General features: G+C 48.5%; 1 protein-coding gene, 1 long non-coding RNA gene and 1 pseudogene across 5 annotated transcripts; 2 read left to right on the top strand and 1 right to left on the bottom strand.

Annotated features, from left to right (window-relative positions):
- Window positions 1-259: 259 nt before the first annotated feature.
- On the top strand, window positions 260-2,665 carry LOC136542476 (uncharacterized). Of its 4 annotated transcripts, none has more exons than XR_010780702.1 (5): window positions 260-582; window positions 687-986; window positions 1,377-1,465; window positions 1,928-1,991; window positions 2,113-2,665. It is a non-coding gene; the product is annotated as an uncharacterized lncRNA (long non-coding RNA). The 4 variants fall into 4 exon arrangements; XR_010780703.1 differs by adding an exon at window positions 1,798-1,818 and having other exon boundaries at window positions 260-986; XR_010780700.1 differs by having other exon boundaries at window positions 260-986.
- Window positions 2,666-2,836: 171 nt separating this feature from the next.
- LOC136542475 (uncharacterized protein At4g19900-like) lies at window positions 2,837-8,571 on the top strand. Its single transcript, XM_066534937.1, has 5 exons — window positions 2,837-4,162; window positions 5,768-5,917; window positions 7,010-7,147; window positions 7,505-7,699; window positions 8,029-8,571. Exons 1-5 carry the CDS (start codon window positions 2,994-2,996, stop codon window positions 8,213-8,215), a joined length of 1,839 nt encoding a protein of 612 aa, XP_066391034.1. The 5' UTR covers window positions 2,837-2,993; the 3' UTR covers window positions 8,216-8,571.
- Window positions 8,572-15,948: 7,377 nt separating this feature from the next.
- On the bottom strand, window positions 15,949-19,064 carry LOC136544460 (obtusifoliol 14-alpha demethylase-like; annotated as a pseudogene).
- Window positions 19,065-24,109: the final 5,045 nt, after the last annotated feature.

The raw sequence follows: 24,109 nt of genomic DNA, 5'->3' as shown, positions 1-24,109 counted from the left end.
GCTAGTTGCTAACGCTCAGAATTTTGTGGGGTCGTACAATTTATAAGAGTTGGTTTCCCGTTTTTTACTTTTTTTTAGGGGAACCCGTTTTTTTACTGTATAATACAGTATATAACCCTGGCGGCCTGGCCAACAAAAGCGGGGCCATTTGGGCCAAATGTCGTTGAGCATGGCCCAACCCAACCCAGTCCGTTGCAATCCGTAGAACAACCACGTGGCGTCCACTCGAACCAATCTTGGCAATCGCCAATCTGCAGCTTCGTCGTCGCTTGTCGGCTTGTACGCTCCAGCTCTCCTAGATTTGCCTCGACTTGCCGTGCCTACTGCCCTGCGACGGCGAAGGACGGCTGGCGCTCGCCACGCGCGATGTACGGGCTTCCTTCAGCAGCGCGACCGCCGCTACCGTCTCACTGCGCCTGCTTCTCTTCTTCCTCCGTTGCTCGGGCGAAGGCAGCGTCGTCGGCATGCTGCGCCAGCCTAAAGCAGGCGCGCCCAGGGCCAAGTGCTGTCCCTTCCGCCGTCGCCGCGCGCCAGGCCGCGCCGCTCTTGGCTGCAGCGCTCCTCCTTGTAGCTGCACCCCTGGTCTGTCTATTTTTTTTTTAATTTTAACACTTTTTTTAACTAATTCTAAATCTAACGCTGTCTGTTTTTTATTTTCAAAACTAACACTACGGCGCGGCCAAAAGCCTATGCCGCGTCGTGCATGGTAGTGCGGCAGGGTCTGACGTGACGACGACCAGACCGGCTGACCGTTGACGTTGGCGGAGCCTACCGCGCCACCGATTTTGGCGTGGCAGCGCCACACACTGATTCGTGGTTCGGGCGAATGCAGCGTCTTAGGCATGCTGCGCCAGCCTAAAGCAGGCGCGCCCAGCCCGAAGTGCTGCCCCTTCCGCCCTTCGCCGCGCGCCAGGCCGCGCCGCTCTTGGCTGCAGCGCTCCTCCTTGTAGCTGCACCCCCTGGCCTGCCTGCTGCTATCTCACCAGGTTTCTCCAGTTCTTGCTTGTTATAAGATGCACAAACCTATTGCTTTTATTGTTGTGTGTATTCGCTGCATTGCGTAATTGCATGTGAAATCGCTGCTTGTACTAGTGGTTTCTCCAGTTCTTGCTTGTTATAAGATGCACAAACCTATTGCTTTTATTCGTGTTATTCGTAGTTGGCACTTGGTTCTCACGCGCGCATGGTTGGTGTGGGTCTGTAGTGCACACATTGCGGTTGCAATAGTGGCTTAGGGGAGGTGGATGAACAGGAAAGGTGCGATTTCTATAGAATTAGCTGAAGAAAACTGAATCTAGCATAATGCATATTACACAGGACGTTCACACTAGTTGGAATCCAGGCTGATCAGTGGGTTTTTTTGCCCCATGGTGCAGCATTTGCGCAACCAGTTTCAGAAGGCGCAGCGCTGTTCCGGAAGGCTTGTATCGGTTGCCATGACATGGGAGGAAACATCCTACAGCCAGTGAGTTGCTGAAATCCTTGCGCGGAACGCTACCTTACAAGTTTTAGGCCTTGTTTAGATTGAAAGGTTTTTTTTAACCTGATGAATAGTACTACTTTCGTCTTATTTGGCAAATATTGTCCAATCGTGGATCAACTAGGCTCAAAAGATTCATCTTGTGATTTCCAACTAAACTGTGTAATTAGTTATTTTTTTACCTACATTTAATATTCCATGCAAGTGGCTAAAAATTGATGTGATGGAGAGAGAGTAAAAAAACTTAAAATTTGGAGGTGATCTAAACAAGGACTTAGGCATAGTTTGTTCTAACCATCCTGCTCGATCGTGCCCAGGGAGCTACTCTATCTCGAGAGGTATAGCCTTGTAACCTGTCACACACATACCGCAAACTGAAGAATGTGCTGCGGTTTTACACTTTTACCGCTCCCTGTTACTAATGCAAAGGCATCAAACTTGTTGCAGAAATGGAGTTGCGACGGAGGAGGAATTGTATAACATCACATACTATGGGAAAGGAAGAATGCCTGTTAGTTCTCGCTTCTGCAACGATCAACCTATGTGTTCTTGAATCAGCAAAAGCTAATACTGTACTTGTTTATGAGAAGTAGAAAATGAATTTTAATAGCAGTTTGTTTCGTTTTGATCAGGGTTTTGGAGAGAAATGCACCCCAAGAGGACAGTGCACCTTCGGCCCCCGGCTATCGGAAGATGACATCAAGCTCCTTCGTTTGTAAAGTTGCAAGCCGAGAACGGGTGGCCAAAGATCGAGGGCGATGGAGATTGATCAACTGACAAACGACGATTGGAAGATAGTGTTTGTTAGTCAGATGAAAATGGCGATTGGAAGATAGTGTTTGTATTGTTTATAGGAATTAGGACTTTCTGAACTTAACCTTCTGGTCTGTGTTTCTGTTTTCTGAACTTCAGGCAGAGTGCCAGAGTCCACATTTCAGTTTCCAGCCAGACGAACGAAGCGAGGTCCTGACACTGGCCAACAGGATCCATGAGTTAGAGCTAATTTGAGCTAGTTGGAGCTTAACTAGCTCTAAAGTAGCCAAATAGGAGGGCTAGAGTGGGTTATTTGCAACTAGTCCACCCTAAAAAACTATCCCCCCAAAGAGGTGATTATTTAGGCTAGTTGGGGCTATTTGAAGTGGGGTCCACTGTTTTCTCTCTACTTTCATCCACACCAATGATTTGGAAAGCACATTTATTATCATTTTAACTCTTATATCCAAACATCTTTTAGGCTAGAGTTAGTTCAGGGCTAATCCTAAGCTAAAAACTAACTCTAACCTCTAGCTGTGCTAGAGTATCCAAACAGGGCCACTGACAGAACCAAGTTCAGTGCTCAGGGTCCTGAAAGAGCGTTGGTGAGTTCGGTTGGTGACGCCGCGCGAACTGCTACCAGGCGTCGGCGTGGTTTAAACACGAAGAAACCCACGTCCTCCTCCGTCGCGCGGCTGCTGCTGGTGCGGGGGGAGGTGGGGAGGATAGCGGCGTCGCAACTCCCCCGCCTCGAACCAACATGCTGCCGCGCACGCACTCCCACCAGGCGCGGCGGCGCTCCGGCCTGGGCCCGCAGCTCTGCGCCGCCGCCGCCGCGCTCCTGCTGCTCCTCTCCCTCGCCGTCCTCCACTCGCGCCTCTCCTCCTCGTCCTCCTCCCGTTTCCCCACATCCGCCTCCAGATCCCGCTCCTCCGCCGACATCAACTCCTCCGCTCTCCTCGCCGACGAGGAGGACGAGGACGTGGCCGCCGCGCTCGACCCGCTGCTCACCGTCGCCACCACCGCCGCCGCCACTGAGGGCGATTCTCTTGCCAACCCCGACGACGACCGCATCGATGAGCTCGACGTGTTGGACGAGGACGCCGCGGGCGCCGACGCGGCCGACTCCGCCTCCGCCTCTACGGCGGGGACCGCCACGCCCCTCGTCTGGGACCACGTCGCCGGCGCCGCGCGCTTGCCGTTCCGCCTCCCCGCCTCCGGCGAATCCCTACCCGCGGGGCTGCCGCGCCTCGACTCCCCGCGCCGGATAGCTGCTGCGGCCTTCGGATCGGACGATGAGCTGGTGGATCTGGAACTGCGGGTCGAGATCTCGTCCATCGCCGGTATCGAGGACACGCTGCTCCTGAAGCCCGCCTCTGGCAAGGCTGCCGAGACGCGGCTCCGTGCCGGGTGGGCGCGCTGGCTGGAGGGGAAGGCCGACTACCTACGGCGCGATCGGATGCTCCGCTCCAACCTGGAGTCCCTCAATCCGCGCAACCACCCGCTGCTCCAGGATCCGGACAGCCCCGGCCTCACCTCTCTCACCAAAGGCGACCGCATGGTGCAGCGAATGCTACTGACCGAGCTCGACAAGCCCGCGTCCAAGAGCTTGGAGCGGCGTAGGCTTCTATCTTACGAGAACAAGCAGAGCATGGGAACTGTGAAGGAGAAGCCGCAGAAGGGAAGGAGGTGGGGACATTTCCCGGGGATTGATCCACATTTGGGATTCTCAGAGTTTATGGAGGGGTTCTTCGAGCATGGGAAGTGCTCCATGAAGGTGTTCATGGTGTGGAACAGCCCGCAGTGGGCGTATGGCATCAGGCACCAGAGGGGACTGGAGAGTCTACTCAAGCAGCACCCAGATGCCTGTGTAGTCATGCTATCGGAGACACTGGAGCTAGAATCCTTCCAGCATTTCGTTAAGGAAGGGTATGTTATGCTGATACACAACTGTAGTCTTAAGATGTTAGAATGCAAATAATCTAAATAGTTAATTTTAGTAAGTGACAGGCTGACCTAGACCAAACAAGAAATGCATTATTCCAACCCGAAAACGTGAGGCATCTTTGAGAGGAATTCGGAATTGGTATGTAGGAGTATCATATAAGATTTAAATAGTATTTAAAGGCCATATACCATTTAGATATTTTATGACATTGATTGCATCTAGTGCTCTATGAGAGAGAAAAAACAGGATGTAGTATTATCGATTCTCATCTTTCTCGTATTTTTGTACTGTTTTGCACAATGAGAAAAATATAGGATGTTGTTATCAGTTATCAATTGTTTTCTCAATTTTCATTGACAAGTGAACAACGATCTTTTAACCATGGTTAGATGTGGCACATCTTTTCCTGATGATACGATTCTAGTTTAAGTTATATAATTTCTCGTCTCACATATGATATATTTTGATACTTGATTAACCTTTGCTGTTTGCCAGTTGCCACCCAACTTTCAAAATTTTCCACCATCTTATACTCTTTCTTGGAGGGAAATTATAGGGTGCTCAGGGGGGCTGGCGCCCTCTCTAGCTAAAATATCATGTTTCAATGTTTCAAAAATTCATCACAAAAATCATGTATGCAATACACCTAAAGTTAAGTGTAGCAGCAACAATTCTGTTTGAAATTCATCTTTGATGTTGACATTCAAAAAACACAAGTGTTACTGTCAGCGCATGATGAACAGTGCCAGGTTGACTGCTTGTCTATTTTTGTTTCTTGATATCTGTTAGGGTGAATTTCAAACTGAATTGTTGCAACTATACTTAACTTTATGTGTACTGCATACATGATTTTTTTGATGATTTTTTGAAACATTGCAACATGTTATTTTAGCTTACGAGGGTGCCAAATTTGCTCTCCCCTTTAATCTGCAGTTTCATGATTGTGGTCCAGGAAGTTAGGCCAACAAGATCCACATTATATTGCTTTCTTGTTTATAGTTCTGTATAGAGACTGATTGCTATGCATGAGCTAGTGTAGTGCAACTAGTAACTTTTGTAATTGGAATGACATTTTATCTTAATTTCCGTTTATTTACTGCCACTATTCTAAAAGGCGGTCGTCTATCCTGTCTATGCAGCACATAGGCACTAGGAACCAGCAACCTGGTCTGCCTAGCAGCCCTGAGACACTAGCAGACACTCCATCGCTTGACTAGCATCTAGTGTGTTTTTCTTTTCAGAGAAAAAAGGAACCATTTAACATTAGCTTTGTGGCAAGTCATAGTTGGCAGTGTATTCTTTGTTGGAACATTAATGGAATTGTATTGTTACTATCTACTAACTGCAGGAGCCAAATGGTGCATTTTCAGTTGAACCTCAATTATATAATTAAGCTAACTCAACTATTCACGTAAGAGTTACATCTGAATGCTTAAAAATTTAGACATTGTGACTTTTATGGACTTTGCATGAGATGCACTAATGCTATGAGCCTTACTTGTAATCCTGTTTATCAATTGTAATTGTTCTAGCTACATTCATGTATACGTGTGTATTTTTAATTATAAAGTTTATTTCTCTTGCAGATATAGAGTTGCTGTTGCGGTACCGAATCTTGATGAACTTTTAGAAAGCACTCCAACCCATGTATTTGCATCAGTGTGGTATGAATGGTGGCAGACAAAATATTACCATTTGCACTACAGTGAGCTAGTACGCCTTGCTGCTCTTTACAAGTAAGATGATATAAGAATTACAGTACATTAGTTTAGGAAGTTGGGAGGCATGCGTTGTTTGCTTAACATTCTATTAGAAAAATACTATTGTGTCTTGAGAGATAATGCTGCATCTTTATATTTGAGGAGAGAAATCCTTTGCAGTAACTCTTGGCAAAATAGTTACCTTAGGAAACAGATTATGAACGATTTTGATTAATGTAGCACTCTTTATCAGCTCAGACTGCAACTTGGTTTGAGTAAACAACATCATAAAGGGAAATCACCAGCTGGAAATCCAGTTTTATTTTACAAATAACTATGCACAATCAAGCATCCTCCGGTCCTAATCCTGAATTAGAAGTTCTGTTGACAAGCAGCAGAGAATCTGACAAAGGTGGTTTAAGGAATGGAATGTGCTTCATGTCCTAATCCTGAACCTTACCAGCTGACTTGGTTTGGGGAATGGAATGTGTTTACTGTCCCCACCTCTTCCCTCACAAGCACAAGGCTGTATGAAAATTTGGACTATTGTGACCCTACAAAAGCAAACAGAGGATCCCATGATGGAATAACTAGTCCTAGAATTAGGTGGCCTGTCAAACGAAGCACCCTCTTAATGGATGCAGTTGTGCCCTCAAATTATTACTACTAGATCCCCTTATAGTTGTGAAGTAAACTTTAGCTGTACCCACTGATTCTCAGTTCTTGACCCATTTGTTTTAGTTAACTTTAGACAATGAGGTGTCATCTACAGATAATGTCCTTATTTTTCAGAGCTGATCGGCTGAACAATAGAGAATAATGTAAGACTAAAACATTGCCCTCAAAGAAAAAGAGACAAACCATACAAATCGTTACCAACCTTCCCATAAATAGAGAAAATAATTGATCGGCAAATAATGTCTGAACTTTCTTGCACTAAATAGCTTCAATCTTGCTTTTATGAAACCTGTAATATGGTACATATGTTTTCATGAACATTGATGGATGTGACACTGGTATTCATCAAAATTTGGAACATAAATGTAATCTTGACTCTTGAGAACATTATTTGTTCCCCTTGCTTTGTGACTGATATGATTAAGTTATTTCTTTATGCTTTATGTGCAGATATGGTGGAATATACCTTGACTCTGATGTTATTGTACTTAAACCTTTAACATCGCTCCGGAATTCAATTGGTACCACAAATCATGTCTCTGGAAATTCCAGTTTTGGTGCTGCTGTGTTAGCATTTGAAAAACAGAGGTAAAAGTGTTCCATTATTTTATTTTGAAGAAAACTTTTTAAAAAGGGCTATACCCAGTGCTGAAAGCTCTAGACAGACTTATTACCCTTTCATTTCTGCAAGGAGGCTGGTTCAGTTTTGGATAAAACTACATTTAACTCATTTTATACCATCACGTAACAAACAGATGAAATCCACATCTACTAATGTTCTATTGATTCACACAGAAACATGGGACAATATCCATCCTTTTCCTTTACAACACTAAGATACTAAAAAAACATTTGTAAATAGGTGTCAGATTGGAAGAGCTACATTATTGACTGGCTATGCTCGTGCACGTTTAGAGTTTCTCACTTAACTTGTGCTGGTTGCAGCCCTTTATTGGAGGAGTGCCTTAAGGAATTTTATTCGACATATGATGATACCCTCGTGCAGTGGAATGGGGCTGAACTTATGACAAGAGTGATAAGCAACCTTTCTAGCAAAGCAGATGAAAATAGGGGGCATCTTGACATTAAGTCGGAGCCCTCTGTTAAATTTTACCCTATAAGCTCTACTGATATTATACGGTATGATTTCAATTTATCTATTTGTGCTTGCAATACCTATTTTTGGTCAATTTTACTTTCCAGAAGCTAGATTAACAGTTTTCTGTTGTCCATCTCAACCAGAAAGATAATTTCAAACTATAATATTCTGTATCTATTGTATCAATCTTTTATCCTCATTTTTTAATCCTGAATGGCATACCTTATTTGTCACGCTCAACCACCTTACAGCCCTTGCATGTTCTTTATATTTATTTCTTATATGTACCTCTTCATATGTTTGACTGGAAGCTGAGTACTAGTTACGGATTCAAGATATTCATACTCACCATGATGTTGTTGTGCTGCAGATATTTCTCAGAGCCAGATAACATGGTCCAAAAAGCACATCATGATGCAATCTTTTCTAGGATCGTGAATGACTCTATCACTTTCCATTTTTGGAATGGCATCACATCTGCACTGGTGCCTGAACCCAGCAGTCTTGTTTCGAAAATCCTTGACCGTTACTGCATCCGTTGCCTTGATGTTTTATAGTTGCAGCAGCCATTTTGGTTTAGAACACATACACAGAAGAAATGTTTCATTGGGTACTCAGAATGGCTATGTTATATTGCTGAATCTTACAGAACATTGTGGTGGGGAAAAATACCGGCAGCATTGTGTATATATTCTTTTCACCATGGCTTGTGCCGGAGCTGCACCTGCAAGCAAGTGCAAGCATGTTGACTTGACTAGTTATTTTACCAGTTGTCGATAGCAAAAATCTTCATACTGGCAATACAGACTGCAAGAACTGAAGGCATTTGGAACTGAGAGTTTTGACTAGTTCGGTACCCTTCTATATTTGCACATATACTGATAATTTTCACAATTTGATATTTTTAAAATGACATGATTGATGCAAGACAGGTTAGTAGAAATTAAAGGTCCATGTACCGAATTCCCTGGTTTATCTAGATCTCTGGTAAGCTTTTATTTCTCAGAGCATGAAAATGTCTGAATTAACGACTTGGGAACAAGCATGTCAGCACATAATTATAGTACACGTCTTTTTTTTTTAAAAAAATACACAGTACAACACAGACACTCATAATGCATGCACACTCACCCCTATAAACACGTGCATGTAAATCCTATCCCTATAAGCTCCATCGAAGAGTGGGTCGGCAATACTCGAAGCAGAATTGTTTGCTACTATCTCTTCAAATTATAAGATATTTTGGTTTTTCTATATACATTATTTTATCTATGTCTATGTATATCTAAAAAGGTCAAAATATCTTATAACTTGAACGGAGAGAGTATAATTTAAGTTATGCATTTTTCAAAAGTTTACTGTCTATACATGTAAACTGAAGAGACGACGCTGAGGACAATATAAACTACTAGCCCTTATCGTCAACACATACACACTTTGTTACACGTAACATGTCTAACGAGTAACGACGCGCCAACTTTTTCGTGAGATATTCGTGCTTTCCAAAAAGGCAGCTCAGTCCGTCGTAGGCAGGCGCCGTCTCTTGTAGCTGATGATCACCTTCCCCTGCGGCCCTCGCATGACCACGTTCCAGTCCGTCCTGGGGAACGGGGACACCAGCTCCATCTCGAAGTCGTTAGAACCGTAGGATCATAGATCTAGTCATTGACTGATTTTATTCGGGATAAAAGGCGTAGTACTTTCTAATGCATGTAGAACTAGAGAGAAGGAAGAGGTAGAAGATGGTCGTGTCAGACCTGAGACCACAGTGGAAAGAGATCCACTTGTGTCCGTCATGGGGTCGACGTCTACGCTAAGGCAGCGACGGTCGGTGAAGATGTGTCGAAGATGCGGTGCCGGCGGTGAAGATGACGACGACGCAGTGCTGTGGCGGAGGTACTTTCCGTCACTGATTGCGCCCCTCACTTAGATGGTGGGCTGGGCGCCCCCAATCAAAGCACAAATCAAAGGCTCAATTGGGCCGTTGGGTCCAGTTAGGTTAGAGATCAATCTAACAATCTCTCCCTTGATCTCTTTCCATCTTTTACTTTCATATTCTTTATTTTTGTTCATTCCATTACAGATTAACGCATAGAGCATGTCTCATCGTCACGGTCAATTGCCGATAGATTTAACAGCTACAACACACTACTCTGTTATGAAATAGATATTTATCTTTAGACCTTCTTTTATCCAGGAATTATAGGCTTTCCCTTAAACCCATGCCGGCTACATGTTCTCTGAACACGTTGGGTGGTAAGCCTTTTGTAAGCGGATCCACGAGCATCTTTACTGTACTTATATGCTCAAGACTTATGACTTGATCCTGGACTTTATCTTTCACAACATAATACTTTATGTCAATGTGTTTGGAAGCACCGCTTGACTTATTGTTGTGAGCATACTGTACTACCGGATTATTATCGCAGTATAACTTTAGTGGTCTATAGATGTCGTCAACCATCTTCAAACCGGGTATGAACTTCTTTAATCAGTTCACCTGCCTCGTTGCCTCGTAACACGCTACAAACTCGGCATATATTGCGGACGATGTAGTGACAGTTTGTTTTGAGCTTTTCCATAAAATAGCTCCCCCTACGAGAGTGAATACATATCCAGACGTGGATTTTCTATCATCTCCCGCATAATCAGAATTTAAATACCCCACTATATGGAGTGAATCAGATCTCCTATATGTCATCATGAGGCCTTTCGTTCATTGCAAATAGCGCAAGACTTTCTTTACCAATTTCGAGTGTTCTATTCCAGGATTGCTCTGGAATCTGCCAAGTAACCCGGTAACAAATGTCAAGTCAAGGTGCGTGTATACTTGAGCATATTGCAAGCTTCCGACAGCTGAAGCATATGGAACCGCTTTCATTTGATCGATCTCATATTGGTTCCTGGGGCATTGAAAATCTCCATATCTGTCGCCCTTGACTATAGGAGCAGGTGAGGGACTACATTTGTGCACACTAAATTTCTTTAAGATCATTTTTTATGTATGCCTTTTGTGACAGTCCTAATACCCCTTTACTTCTATCTCGGTGAATCTCGATCCCTAGAACAAACGAAGTTTCACCAAGATCTTTCATATCAAATTTTGAGAACAAAAATTTCTTTATCTTCAGTAGTAGACTGACATCACTACTAGCAAGTAAGATATCATCCACATACAGGACATGGAAGATGAACTTCTCATTCTTAAACTTTGTGTAGACACAATTGTCCTCTACATTCTCTTTAAACCTAAAATTCTTTATTGTCTGATCAAACTTCAAGTACCATTGTCTTGAAGCTTGTTTTAATCCATAAATGGATTTCTTTAGGCGACATTCCATTCGTTCTTTTCCTTCCATGATAAAACCTTTCGGTTGTGTCATGTGAACATTTTTCTCTAAGTCTCCGTTGAGAAATGTCGTCTTTACATCCATCTGATGTAATTCTAAATCGTAATGTGCCACTAATGTCATTATGATTCTGAAGAAATCCTTATATGAGACTGCAGAAAATGTCTCATTGTAATCAATCCCTTCTCTTTGCGTAAAGCCTTTTGCCATAAGACGGGCTTTATATCTCTCTATATTCCCTTGAGAGTCAAGCTTTGTTTTGTAGACCCATTTACAGCCTGCTGTTTTGGCTCCTTTAGGAATTATCTCTAAATCCCAAACTTTATTGGCGTTCATAGATTTCATTTCATCTTCCATGGCCTCAAGCCACTTTGATGAATGATCACTTCTCATGGCTTCTTCAAATGAGGTGGGATCGTCATCTATTTGAAATTCCTTAGTGTTGTACACTTCATAATCAGTAGGAATAACTGATTTTCTAACTCTTTGAGACCTTCTAGGGGCCTCCACATTTAGCACATCTTCTGTTTAAGGCTGTTGTTGCTCCCCCTCATTTGTGACAATAGATTCTATAGGATCCTGAAGAACAGATTCCTCATCATTATTCATTGTTGCCATAGGCGGGATAACAACAGGTGCTGGCACCACAGTGTCTTGCACTGTCGGTGCAGCGACAGTAGGTAGTGAGAAAAATGGCTCATGAATCATCGGAGTGGATGCATACACCCGTTTCTCTTCAAGGTTAATTTCTCAACCTACCATGCTCCCCTTCATCATCTTATCATCTAGGAAGACAACGTGTCTCGTTTCCACAAACTTTGTATATCTATTTGGACAGTAGAAACGAAAACCTTTTAACTTTTCTGGGTAGCCAATGAAATGGCAACTCACTATTTTGGGATCTAGCTTCTCAATGTCCGGGTTAAATACTTTAGCCTCAGCAGGGCTCCCCCCACATGCAAGTGGTTTAGTGAGGGTACTCTTCCTGTCCACAACTCATACGGTGTTTTGGGCACCGACTTACTTAGTACTCTATTGAGAATATAAATGGCGGTTTTTAACGCCTCCATCCACATGCTCAATGGTAAGGTGGAGTAACTTATCATACTACGCACCATATCCATCAGGGTACGATTATGTCTTTCAGCTACTTCATTCTGTTGAGGTTCGCCCGGTGTTAAATACTAGGCAACTATGTCATTCTCCTGTAAAAACCTTGCAAAAGGTCCAGGAACTTGGCCATATGTGGTATGCCGACCGTAGTACTCCCCTCCACGGTCGGACCTGACTATCTTAATCTTTAAGTTGTGTTGGTTTTCAACTTCTGCCTTAAATATCTTAAACTTATCCAATGCTTCTGTTCTTTCTTTGATTGGATAAATATAGCCATAACGGGAGTAATCATCTGTGAATGTTATGAACGAATCATAACCATCCACACTCTTTACAGGAAATGGACCACAGATGTCTGTGTGAATAATCTGTAGAATTCCTGTGCTTCGTTTGGCATCTTTCTTGATTTTCTTTACATACTTTCCTTTTATGCAATCTATGCATTGTTCTAAATCTGAGAGCTCTAATGGAGGAAGAATTTCATTCTTAACTAGTCTTTCTATTCTCCCCCTCGAAATATAGTCTAAACGATAGTGCCATAATTTTGACAACACATCGTGAGCTCTCTTTCGTTTTCTATTTACATCCGTAGACGAGGATACATTCACATTATCGCACGCAACGTTTCCATCATCGCATACAACATTTACATCATCACGTAGTGATAACAAATAAAGCTCATTCTATAAGATAGCAAGACCAACACATGCATCATTAAATGTTATCTTACATTTGCCATTTATAAAATGGCAATCATAACCATCATTGTCCAAACATGACACACTAATCAAGTTCCTCTGTAACGAGGGAACATAAAGAACATCTCTAAGTATGAGTTTGAAACCATCAGCTAACTCTAGAGAAAGATCGCCAGTGGCTTCAACTTCTGTTTGGACTCCATTTGCGACTTTAACATGTCTTTCGCTTCTTTGCGTAGTCCTCGTCGAACGGAATCCCTGTAAAGAATTAGCAACATAAATAGTTGCACCTGAGTCAATCCACCAAGTAGATTTTAAATACTGTATATACAGGGATTCATTTATAAACGTAATAATGTTCTCACCTTTCTTTACCATGATCATCTTTAGGTAATCGGGACAATCTTTCTTATAATGTCCCATCTTCTTGCAGTAGAGACATTGATCTTTCTCTACTGTGAACTTGTTTTGCTGTGGCTGATGCAGCATGGGACCCTTTCCCTTTGACTTTGAGGAGAAGTTAGCATTAGTATTCTTTTTCTTGTTATCTTTCAGATAATTGATAGTGCCACCATTGACAACTTTCATTCTCTCCTCTTGCACACACATAGCCATGAGCCTCTCCATGTCCTATTTCTCGGGCTGTATGTTATAGTTGACAACAAAAGTGTCAAACTCTTTTGGCAAGGAAGCAAAAACCAGATGGATAAGGAACTCATCCTTGAAAGCTAGATCCATTGGTTTTAGCTTGGATGCCAAATGGCTCATCCTTAGTATGTGCTCTCTTATGCCACCATTGCCTGAGTATCTCTCTGTCACCAGCTGCTTTATCAGCTGGGTAGCATATGTCTTTGAAGAGCCAGTGAACTGACTCTTTATTCTTTCAAGATACTCAGTGACGGTGTCATACTCTGGGATTGAGTCCACAATTACAGGCTCAATCGTATTCTTTATCACAGCTAAACACTTCTTGTTGGCAGTGACCCATTTCCTATGCTCAAGGCATAGGACATTCTTTGGGATGCAAAATCCCTCTCTCTGGTTGCCCAGGCAGCATCAGCCTCGTTTGTCTCCCGCACCGGTGTCACAGGCTCTGTGGGACACGGTGTGGTGACTACCCAGTCCACCTCAGCGAGGATGAAAGCCAGGTCGATCTTTTTTTTCCACTCAATGTAGTTATCACCTTTTAGAGTGGGAATCTCTTTGATACAACTCATCAAGTTATACTCGCCTGGAAACACAATTTAAATAGTATGAGAACATAAATAATAACAATAATAATTGAATACCTTAGTTCCAACGTTGGTCAAAATTAAAACATACAATTATTCTCTACACTAATTCTACATCACCGTTGGGTAGAAATAGAATTAATGCAAGACAAAATATCATAATATTGCCATTAATCAACGTTTGTCAGAATAATAACATTATTATGATCAATTAAAACATATCTATTTTTTAAAATTAAATTCTCCCGTTGGTTCGAATTTAATAATGAAAATAACATCTTTACATATGCAGCAGGAATATTATAATTTGATAAATTTTACCCATAGGAAAATCCTCTTTTCTATTTTCTTTTGAGCCAATTTCTATTTTCAATTTGCTGGAAAAAAGAAAAAATGAAAATGGGCTCATTCTTTACTATTTCAGCCCAAAACCGGCAAAAGCCGGCTCGGCCCACTGCTCCACGCGCGCGTAGGCCGCACCTAGGCCGCAACCTAGGCCTGGGCCGGCAAAGTCGCGCCCCGCGTGCTCCCGCCTAGGCCACGAGTTGGCCCGCTCTATCTCGGCCGTCCGTCCAGCATCGGACGGTTGCGCGTCGACTTCGAGTGGATAAAAACCGCCGACGTTGGCCTCCAACCGAAACCCTAACTCATTTTCCACTCCGCTCTCTCTCTCTCTCTCTCTTCGCCGCTCCGCTTCTTTCCTCAGCGCACCACAGCGACTGCCGAGCGACGACGACTGAGAGCAAGCAGCCGCGGCGACCGAGCATCTGGTGCTGTTGCCGGCCCCTTCACCAGCGCGCGCGCTCCCCACGCGGGTGAGCACGCCGCCGTCGAGAGGACTAGCGGCGACACCCTTTTCCCCTCGGTAAGGAGCTCCCGAAACCCTGAAACCCTAGATCTCCCGTCCTCTTCTCCACCTTCTTTCTCTCAGCCTCGCGAGCACGCGCCCAGCGGCGGTACAGTGGTGAAGATTGTCATTTTCCCTTCCCTTTTTCTATTTGATTGCATTTCTTTTGTTTTTTTCTCAGATCTATCCGATTTCTACCTTTTGTTTTTGGATCTATCCTATTTCAGGGTTGGGGATGGGGATGGAAGTTAGGGTTAGGGTTCCGGGTTATTTGTTAGGGTGTCACTGTTGTTCTTTTCCCGAATCGATTTCGAGTTTTAGGGTTCGGTCTAAACGTGAAAATCGAGCCCTTCTTCTTCTTTCTTTAACCCAGATAGGGTTAGGGTTCATCCGAACCCTCTTCTTTTCTCAGATCCGAAGGGATCGAAGTTAGGGTTCAACCGAACCCTCTTTCTTTAACCTAGTTAGGGTTAGGGTTCATCCGAACCCTCTTTCCTTTTCTCAGATCCGAAAGGATCTAAACTGATATGCTAGATCTATACTCAAACGAGGCTCTGGTACCATTGTTAGAACCGTAGGATCATAGATCTAGCCATTGACTGATTCTATTTGGGATAAAAGGCGTAGTACTTCCTAATGCATGTAGAACTAGAGAGAAGGGAGAGGTAGAAGATGGTCGTGTCAGACCTGAGACCACAGTGGAAGGAGATCCGCTTGTGTCCGCCATGGGGTCGACGTCTGCGCTAAGGCAGCGACGGTCGGTGAAGATGTGTCGGAGATGCGGTGCCGGCGGTGAAGATGACGACGGCGCAGTGCTGTGGCGGAGGTACTTTCCGTCACTGGTTGCGCCCCTCACTTAGATCAGGTTTAGGGTTTGTCGGTGAGGAGGTCGGCTCTGGTCAACCTCGTGATTAGAGCCGCCGACCCCCACATCTTTTTATAGCGCACGGTGACCGGGGCCCTCTAGCCATGGTGGGCTGGGCGCCCCCGATCAAAGCACAAATCAAAGGCTCAATTAGGCTGTTGGGTTCAGTTAAGTTAGAGATCAATCTAACAGAAGTTCCTCAGCAGATGGCTCCCTATCAACTTAAGCTGCATGTACGCGAACGCCTCGCCGACGCAGAGGTGCCTTCCTGCGCCGAAAGACAAGTAGGCTAGCGCGCCGCCGGCCTTGTCCTCCGCTCCCCGGGGCGCGAACCGATCCGGGTCGTACTTGTCCGGTTCGTCGTAGATGTGCGGCAGCCTGTTGTGGAGCACCAGCGGGCTGGCGACCGCGTGGCCCTTGGGCACCTCGTACTCGCGGCCGTCCCTGGTTAGCACGGTGAAGCTCTGCCGCGCGTGGCGGAGCAGCATCAGCGCGGGAGGGTGCAGGCGCAGGGTTTCCTTGACGCAGCGGTGCAGGGTGTCCATCTCCTGCAGCACGTCGTAGTCGACGCGGTCCCCGTGCCGCGCCACGATCCGCCGCTGCTCCTGGACGGCGGCGCGCAGGTGCTTGGTGTGGGTGAGGAGGCGCGCCCCAGTCCAGGTGCCCGCGCTGGAGCTGTTGTGCTGCCCCGACGACCTCCGTCTCCGTCGTCCCACAGCCGTCCTTGTACCGGGCGTCGAGCAGGCACTGCAGCATGTCGTCGTCGGTGCGGCTCTTGCGGGACCTGACGATCTCGGTGAATATCTCGCCTAGCCTGGCGCGCGCCGCGTCGCGCCGGCTGTGCGCGGGGATGGGCAGGTGAGGGAACAGGATCGTGACGAGGCGCATGCCGTCGTTGAGCTCGCGGAGCAGCGACCCGACCTCGCTGAACATCTTCTCCCGGACGGCGGCGCCGAACAGGCACCGGCTGGTGATGAGCGTCACCAGGTGCTCTAGCTCCTGCTTCAGATCAACTTTGCCGGACTGCCCCCACCTCGCAAAATGACTCTGCACAGTACATGCGTGTACTTAGGCACCGTTTGATTTGCAGCAGGAGAAATTATATTTACGCGAGCTTACCTCGACTTCAAGAACCATGAGGCTGACATAGGTCCTGAGCTTCACCGGCTTCAAGGCGTCGCCGAAGAACCGGAACTGCTCATGCCGAGTGGCGTAATCGACGTCGAAGGCGATGCCAGGGCCGAAGGTGGGGATGGTGAACCGAGAGACCTCGTCCTGGCTGATCTCGGAATCCAGGCCCCGGTAGAAATGGCTCGACACGTCTGGCCCGACCAAGAAGGTGAGCTTCAGGTGAAACAGGCGCACGGTGAAAACGCTCCCCAGCCTCGTGTAGTGGTCGCGGATCAGGGCCAACGGGCCCTTGATGAGCAGCGCTGGCAGGTCGCCGAGAAGAGGGACCCCCGGAGACACGGGAGGAGGTGGGCGCTTCGTTGTCGTCGGACCGGCATCTGATTGTCGTCGTCGTCCTGTAATCTTGGTCGCTGCTACTATGGCGATGGAAAAGGCAGCAAAACCATATGGTTAATTGTCGGTAAATCCATGACGACGGATGGCACTGCAAGTACATGGCATTTGAAGTGGCTAGTGTTATTTATGTCTGTGTCAAGATAAATCATAGCTAGGGCTAGCTGTTTCTTTTATGTTATTATTATCATTGTCTCGGGTCGCAAATGTAAGCGGTTTTGTGTTTTGCCTTAAGTCAACTTTTCAAGGTTCTTGTTTTACAACAAAATGGATAAGTCAGACATTCTAAGACTGCATTTGGATCGAGACCAGCCGCCGCAGTTTGTCAGGATGCTGTACAAATAAATAGCTCATGCGTAGTTCATTTTCTAGCCGATTCCATGCCAATTTTGGGTGGTCGATTCCTGGGCCAGACCTTGGCCGTCCAAATTGGTTTTGGCGAGACATGTGTGGGCCGCAGCAACCAAATTAAATGTGCCCTAAATATCAGTCAATGGTTGATAACGAACAACATCTTTACAACGCGGAGAATGACGTTTATAAGAGTTTTCTCTCGTGCTGAAAAATGTCTGTTAATTACTATACATGGCATCTTTCACTCCTCCATCTAAGAAAAAAAAAATCCTATTGTACACGCCTTATAAGGTTCATAAAAATACTATAGATTCATGAGGACAAGTAGTTTAATAATAGGAAAAAGTCTACTCCACCCCTCAACTATGGAAGGTGGTCTACATAACTCCCTCAACTACGAAACCGTCTGTTTTACCCCCTGAACTTTCCAAAACCGTCTAATTTACCACCTGGGCAGTTTTCAGCGGCGGTTTTGCTACAGTACCTTAGAATAGATGGTGCCGAGGTTTTGCTACAGTTTTCAACGGTGGTTTTCAGGGGGTAGAATAGACGGTTTTGAAAAGTTCAGGAGGTAAAACAGACGGTTTCATAGTTGAGGGGTGTCGGGTACCTTAGAACGGGGTACCTCAAGCGAACATCGAAAGGGTCGCTAAAGTCCCCTCTAATAAATAAAAACTAGAAGGCGAGTCGTGGGCCCCTCACGAGCCACGACCGAGCCCACTGGGTCCTTTTCCTCCTCGCCTCAAGCCCTGAGCGGGAGGTCTCGGCATCCTGACGCAAACTCCGCTTCGTCCGAGGCTCTCCGGAGAAGGCCTCGGCAGGGAACGCCGTCTCCACCTCGCCCGAGGCCCTCCACAGAAGGCCTCGGCAGGAAGTACATTCTCCGTGTCGCGCGAGGCCTCGGCAAGGAGCCTGATCTCCGTCTCACGCGAGGCCTCATTCTCCGTACCGCTCGAGGCCGGCTCGTCCGCAGCCCGTCGCCCCCGCCTTGGTTGACCCCCCCCGACAGCGCGTCACGTCTCATTAATACTTTCAACCACTCCCGCAATCTCAGCCAGACAGTAGCTCAACGCCACAGAATGGCCGACGTGACCCGAGGTCGCATCAGCGCCATACCGGCCGGGACAGGGCACGGCGGGGATTACCGGCCACTGTATCATAACACTATGTCCACGATCAGCGCCATACCGGCTGGGACAGGATACGACGGAGATTACCAGCCACTGTGTCCTAATGTTGTACCCACGATCAGCCGCTCGCACAAGGCCTCGACACTGTACACCAGGGCTTCGGCGACCTTGGGGTTCGTGCCCGTCGAGACCCCCCACCGCAGTGCAAGCCTTGGCACCGACCAAGTCTCGGCCTCGCGCACAGTTTGTACACAGTGGTTTGCACGTTCGTCGCCACGTCCGCTCCAAGGCATTCCCGGGGCTCCCACGACACACAGGATCTGATGAGACAACCACGCCGCCCCAGTACTCCAAGGACGGACCACTCCTACGACCACGCCGCCATAGGAACAGGCCACAGGGCTCGGACGTGCCACCCCTATTGGCACGACGCCACATAGTAATACATGTACGGTCCTTGTCCTCCCTTTAACTATAAAAGGAGAGGACTTGGGCCACTTAGAGGGAGAGGACACTTGGTAACACACACGCACACATTCCAGCCGCTTGAGAGTAACGTCTCAGACGACCCACATGACACTCTGCTGAGACCTAGGACTAGTTCCTTCTCCTCCTTAGCTTGTAACCCCCTACTACGAGCACTTCGGTGCAAGGAATACAAGTTCGATCTCTCAGACTGGACGTAGGGCACCGATTGCCCAAACCAGTATAAATCTTATGTCTCTTTGCATCACCATCTGGAATCAGGAGCATGCAGAATAAATTCACTGGTTGGTTGAGGACCCCCCCCCAGTCCGAAACACCGACAGTTGGCGTGCCAGGTAGGGGCCGTCTGCGTGTCAGTTTCGTCATCCCAGCAAGTTCCGGATGGCAGACCCCATACGACCATTGCGTCTCGGCACCGTAGTTTGGTTCGGGAGCCTAGAGTTCATGTCTCTAGGGCATGAGTATGATATGGTACTCCTCACACCTCGAGCCCCACCGTCCGACGATGAAGTTACGCACCGGCAGCCCATGCGCAGGCGGCGCCCGGGCGGCCGCTCTCGCCGCGCTCGCCATGCACGACACGAGCAAGGCCACCCCGACGCTATGTGAACCCGGGGCGGCACGCCATTCCTTGCCAATATCCTACGACCAGCTGTTGGCATAGGGTCCCTGGCTGGGGACCTATCTGGCCTGAGCTTGGACAAAGGAAATTCGCCGGTGACACGCGGCGATGCCCAGTCATCAGGCTCCGCTCCACCACCCCCTGAAGAACCGACTCCGCCGGAGCAGAATTTGGCAACGGCACCATCCCCATACCCCTTTGGGTTAAGAAATGCCGCCGCCTCTTACGCCTATGCTTACACTGCCGCTCATGAGGATCCCTCGGAACTTCGCCAGTGCTTCACTCTTGACCTAAGCACCCATGCCGACTCCTCGGATGAGGACGAGGCATGGCCCAGAGCAGATTTCTCCGGGCTCCATGACCCTGAGGCTTTGCGCCAGTTCTTGGCCGCAAGCGACTACTGCTTCGGTTACTCTGACTCCGACGACGAAGGCACTTACGACCCCACTCGCGAGTGTTTTCACGTCGGGCTTGGGATGCCGAGGGCGGGCGAAGAGGATGAGGGGGCAGGTAGCCATTCCCCGCTTCGTCCAGGGGCAGGCGCCGCCACACCCTCATGCAATGTCCTGCCGACCGCACGAAATGAGAACGTCGCTCTTGCACGACCTTAGCACCCAGACCTAGAACAGCTCTGTGAGCTCCAGGCTAAGGTCGAACAAGACCAGCTCCTTCTGCAGCAGCTTCGAGACTCTCTCGAACAACAACAGTGAGGTCGTGGCGAAGGCAGGGGAGCCCGACGGAGGGCCCGCGATGTGCATCACCGCATCCATGACGACGAAGGGAGTGAGCAACCCCCAGTCTTCAATCGCGCTAGCTAGAACATCGCGGCTGCTGCAATGCTGGTCCATGCAATGCCCGAGCCTTCTACCATGGAGGGGCGGCGGGTCCGCGGCGAGCTCCGCGATCTCCTAGAGACCACTACGGTTCAGTAGGCCGAGAGTTCCACCTCCCGATGGCACGGGGGCGCCTCGAACCTTCCCACGGCACCGCCTCGGCAAGACAGGGAAGCCTCGGCTCGTCTCGAGCCCGACCGAGCGCCAATAGCCCATAGGGTCCCCGTGCTTCTGGACCACCTCGGCAATCGACGTGAGGCACAGGGAGACCATGAGGCGGTCAGCAGGCGACAACGCCACGACAACGAGGGGCCCGCTCGGGGCTACCACCCACACCGAGGTGGTCACTATGACAGCGGGGAGGACCGCAGTCCTTCCCCTAAACCGCCAGGCCCTCGGGTCCTCAGCAGGGCCATCCGTGCTGCTCTTTTCCCCACCCAGTTTTGGTAACCCACCAATCTCGCTAAGTACAACAGTGAGACCAACCCGAAACTCTGGCTTGCTGATTATCGCCTGGCCTGCCAGCTTGGTGGCGTGGACGATGACCTGCTCATCATCCGCAATCTCCCCTTGCTCCTGTCGGACTCGGCGAGAGCCTGGCTCGAGCACCTTCCCCCCTCGCAAATCCACGACTGGCGTGACTTGGTTAGGATCTTCGTCGAGAACTTCCAGGGCACATACGTGTGCCCTGGGAACTCCTGGGATCTTAAGAGCTATCACCAGAAGCCGGACGAGTCTCTCCGAGACTTCATCCGACGTTTCTCCAAATAGTGCACCGAGTTGCCCAGCGTTGGTGATTCGGAGATCGTCCAAGCTTTCCTCTCTAGCACCACTTGTCAGGACTTGGTCCAAGAGTTAGGTCGCAACGTGCCGCGCTCTGCTGCCACGCTCCTCGACATCGCCACCAGCTTCGCCTCGGGTGAAGAGGCTATCAGAGCCATCTTCCCTGACACCGGCACCAAGGGTAAGCAGAGGGACGAGGCCTCCGAGGCCTCAGCCTCCCACCTCCCCAAGAGAAAGAAAAAGGGGCGCTTGGGAAAGCGGGAGGTCCTGGAGGCTGATCTGGTCGTGGCCGTAGAGCGCAAGAATCCCCGAGGCTTCAAAGGCTCTAGGCCCTTCGACGACATGCTCAAGAAACCCTGCCCTTACCACCAGAGCCCGGTCAAGCATGCTCTTGAGGATTGCACCATGCTGCGGTGCTACTATGCTAGGCTCGGGCTCCCCGACGACGACGCCAAGCAGAAGGGCGCCGGCGACCGAGATGACGGCAAGGACGACGGGTTCCCCGAGGTACGCAACGCTTTCATGATCTTCGGTGGGCCCTCAGCATGCCTTACGGCGCGACAGCGCAAGAGGGAACACTAAGAGGTCTTCTCGGTCAAGGTGGCCACCCCCTAGTACCTCGACTGGTCTTGAGAGGCGATCACCTTCGATCGAGATGACCACCCTGACCATATTCTGAATCTCGGGCAGTACCCACTGGTCGTCGACCCGATCATCGGCAACACTCGACTCTCCAAGGTGTTGATGGACAGAGGCAGCGACCTCAACATCCTCTACGCCAACACCCTAGAGCTCTTGGAGATCGACCGGTCGAGGCTCCGAGGCAACGTCGCACCCTTCCACGGCATCGTGCCAGGGAAGCGCACGCGACCCCTCGGGCGCATCGACCTTCCTATCTGCTTCGGCACCCCCTCCAACTACCGCAAGGAAGTCCTCACCTTCGAGATAGTCGGGTTCGGGGGAGCCTACCACGCCATTCTAGGGCGGCCGTGCTACACCAAGTTCATGGCAGTGCCCAACTATACCTACCTCAAGCTCAAGATGCCAGGCCCTAGCTATGTCATCACGATTGAATCCACGTACGAACATGCATACGACTGCGACGTCGAATGCATCGAGTATGCTGAGGCTCTTGCAGAGGCCGAGACCCTCATCGCCCACCTCGACCAACTCAGTGGCGAGGTGCCTGACTCCAAGCGTCACGCGGGGGCGTTCGAGACTACTGAAACCATCAAACTCATCTCGGTCGACCCCGCCTGCCCCAACGACTGAGCGCTAAGGATCAGCGCCACCCTCGACATCAAATAGGAAGCCGTGCTCATCGACTTTCTCCGTGCGAACACCGACATATTCGCATGGAGCCCCTCGGACATGCCGGGCATACCAAGGGAGGTCACCGAGCATGCCTTGGACATCTGGGCCGGATCTAGACCCGCGAGGCAACGCCTGCGCCGCTTCGATGAGGAAAAGCGTAGGGCCATCGGTGAGGAGATACAGAAACTCTTGGCGGTCGGGTTTATCAAGGAAGTGTCCCACCCAGAGTGGTTGGCTAACCCCGTGTTAGTCAAGAAGAAAAGTGGGAAATGGAGGATGTGTGTAGACTACACTAATTTGAACAAAGCCTATCCAAAGGTCCCCTTCCTGTTACCCCAAATCGATCAAATCGTTGATTCCACTGCAGGGTGCGAGACCTTGTCTTTTCTTGATGCGTACTCTGGTTACCATCAAATCAAGATGAAAGAGTCCAACCAGCTCGTGACTTCTTTTATCACACCATTTGGCATGTACTGCTACGTAACGATGCCCTTCGGTCTCAGAAACGCAGGTGCCACGTACCAGCGGTGCATGACCCAGGTCTTTGGCGATAACATCAGGCAGACCATCGAGGCCTACGTAGATGACATCGTGGTCAAAACCAGAAAGGCTGAGGATCTCGTTGATGACTTGAGGATAACCTTCAAATGCCTTAGAGAGAAGGGCATCAAGCTCAATCCCGAGAAGTGTGTGTTCGGGGTCCCCCGAGGCATGCTCTTGGGATTCATAGTCTCGGAGCATGGCATTGAAGCCAACCCAGAGAAGATCTCGGCCATAACCAGCATGGGACCAATCAGAGACCTCAAGGGAGTGCAGAGGGTCATGGGATGCCTTGCGGCCCTGAGCCGCTTCATCTCGCGCCTCGGCGAAAAAGGGTTACCTCTTTACCGACTTTTGAGGAAATCCGAGCGCTTTTCCTAGACCCCCGAGGCCGAAGAAGCCCTCGACAGACTCAAGAGGCTGCTCACCAATCCTCCCATCCTGATACCCCCGGCCATGGACGAGGCCCTCTTACTCTACTTCACTGCAACTACCCAAGTGGTCAGCGCCGCCATAGTGTTAGAGAGGCAGGAAGAAGGGCATACTCTGCCCACCCAATGACCTGTTTATTTCATTAGCGAGGTGCTCTCCGAGACCAAAGCACGCTACCCCCACGTCCAAAAGCTAGTCTACGCCGTGGTCCTGGCCCGGCGCAAACTGCGCCACTACTTCGAGTCACACCCAGTGACTATGGTATCATCCTTCCCCTTGGGCGAGATAGTTCATAACCGGGAGGCCTCGGGCAGGATAGCCAAGTGGG

This window comes from Miscanthus floridulus, chromosome 3, assembly GCF_019320115.1.
Source record: "Miscanthus floridulus cultivar M001 chromosome 3, ASM1932011v1, whole genome shotgun sequence".
Classification (NCBI taxonomy): domain Eukaryota; kingdom Viridiplantae; phylum Streptophyta; class Magnoliopsida; order Poales; family Poaceae; genus Miscanthus; species Miscanthus floridulus.
The sequence above is the reverse complement of the archived record's forward strand: the minus strand, read 5'-3'. Positions and strand labels throughout refer to the sequence as shown.

What these genes read in the sequence shown, in the direction of transcription:
- LOC136542475 (XM_066534937.1), top strand. Translation starts at nt 2,994, where the DNA reads ATGCTGCCGCGCACGCACTCCCACCAGGCGCGGCGGCGCTCCGGCCTG. An exon ending in CAGCATTTCGTTAAGGAAGG is followed by an intron (nt 4,163 to 5,767) that starts GTATGTTATGCT and finishes TTTCTCTTGCAG; the next exon opens with ATATAGAGTTGCTGTTGCGG. An exon ending in AGCTCTACTGATATTATACG is followed by an intron (nt 7,700 to 8,028) that starts GTATGATTTCAA and finishes GTTGTGCTGCAG; the next exon opens with ATATTTCTCAGAGCCAGATA.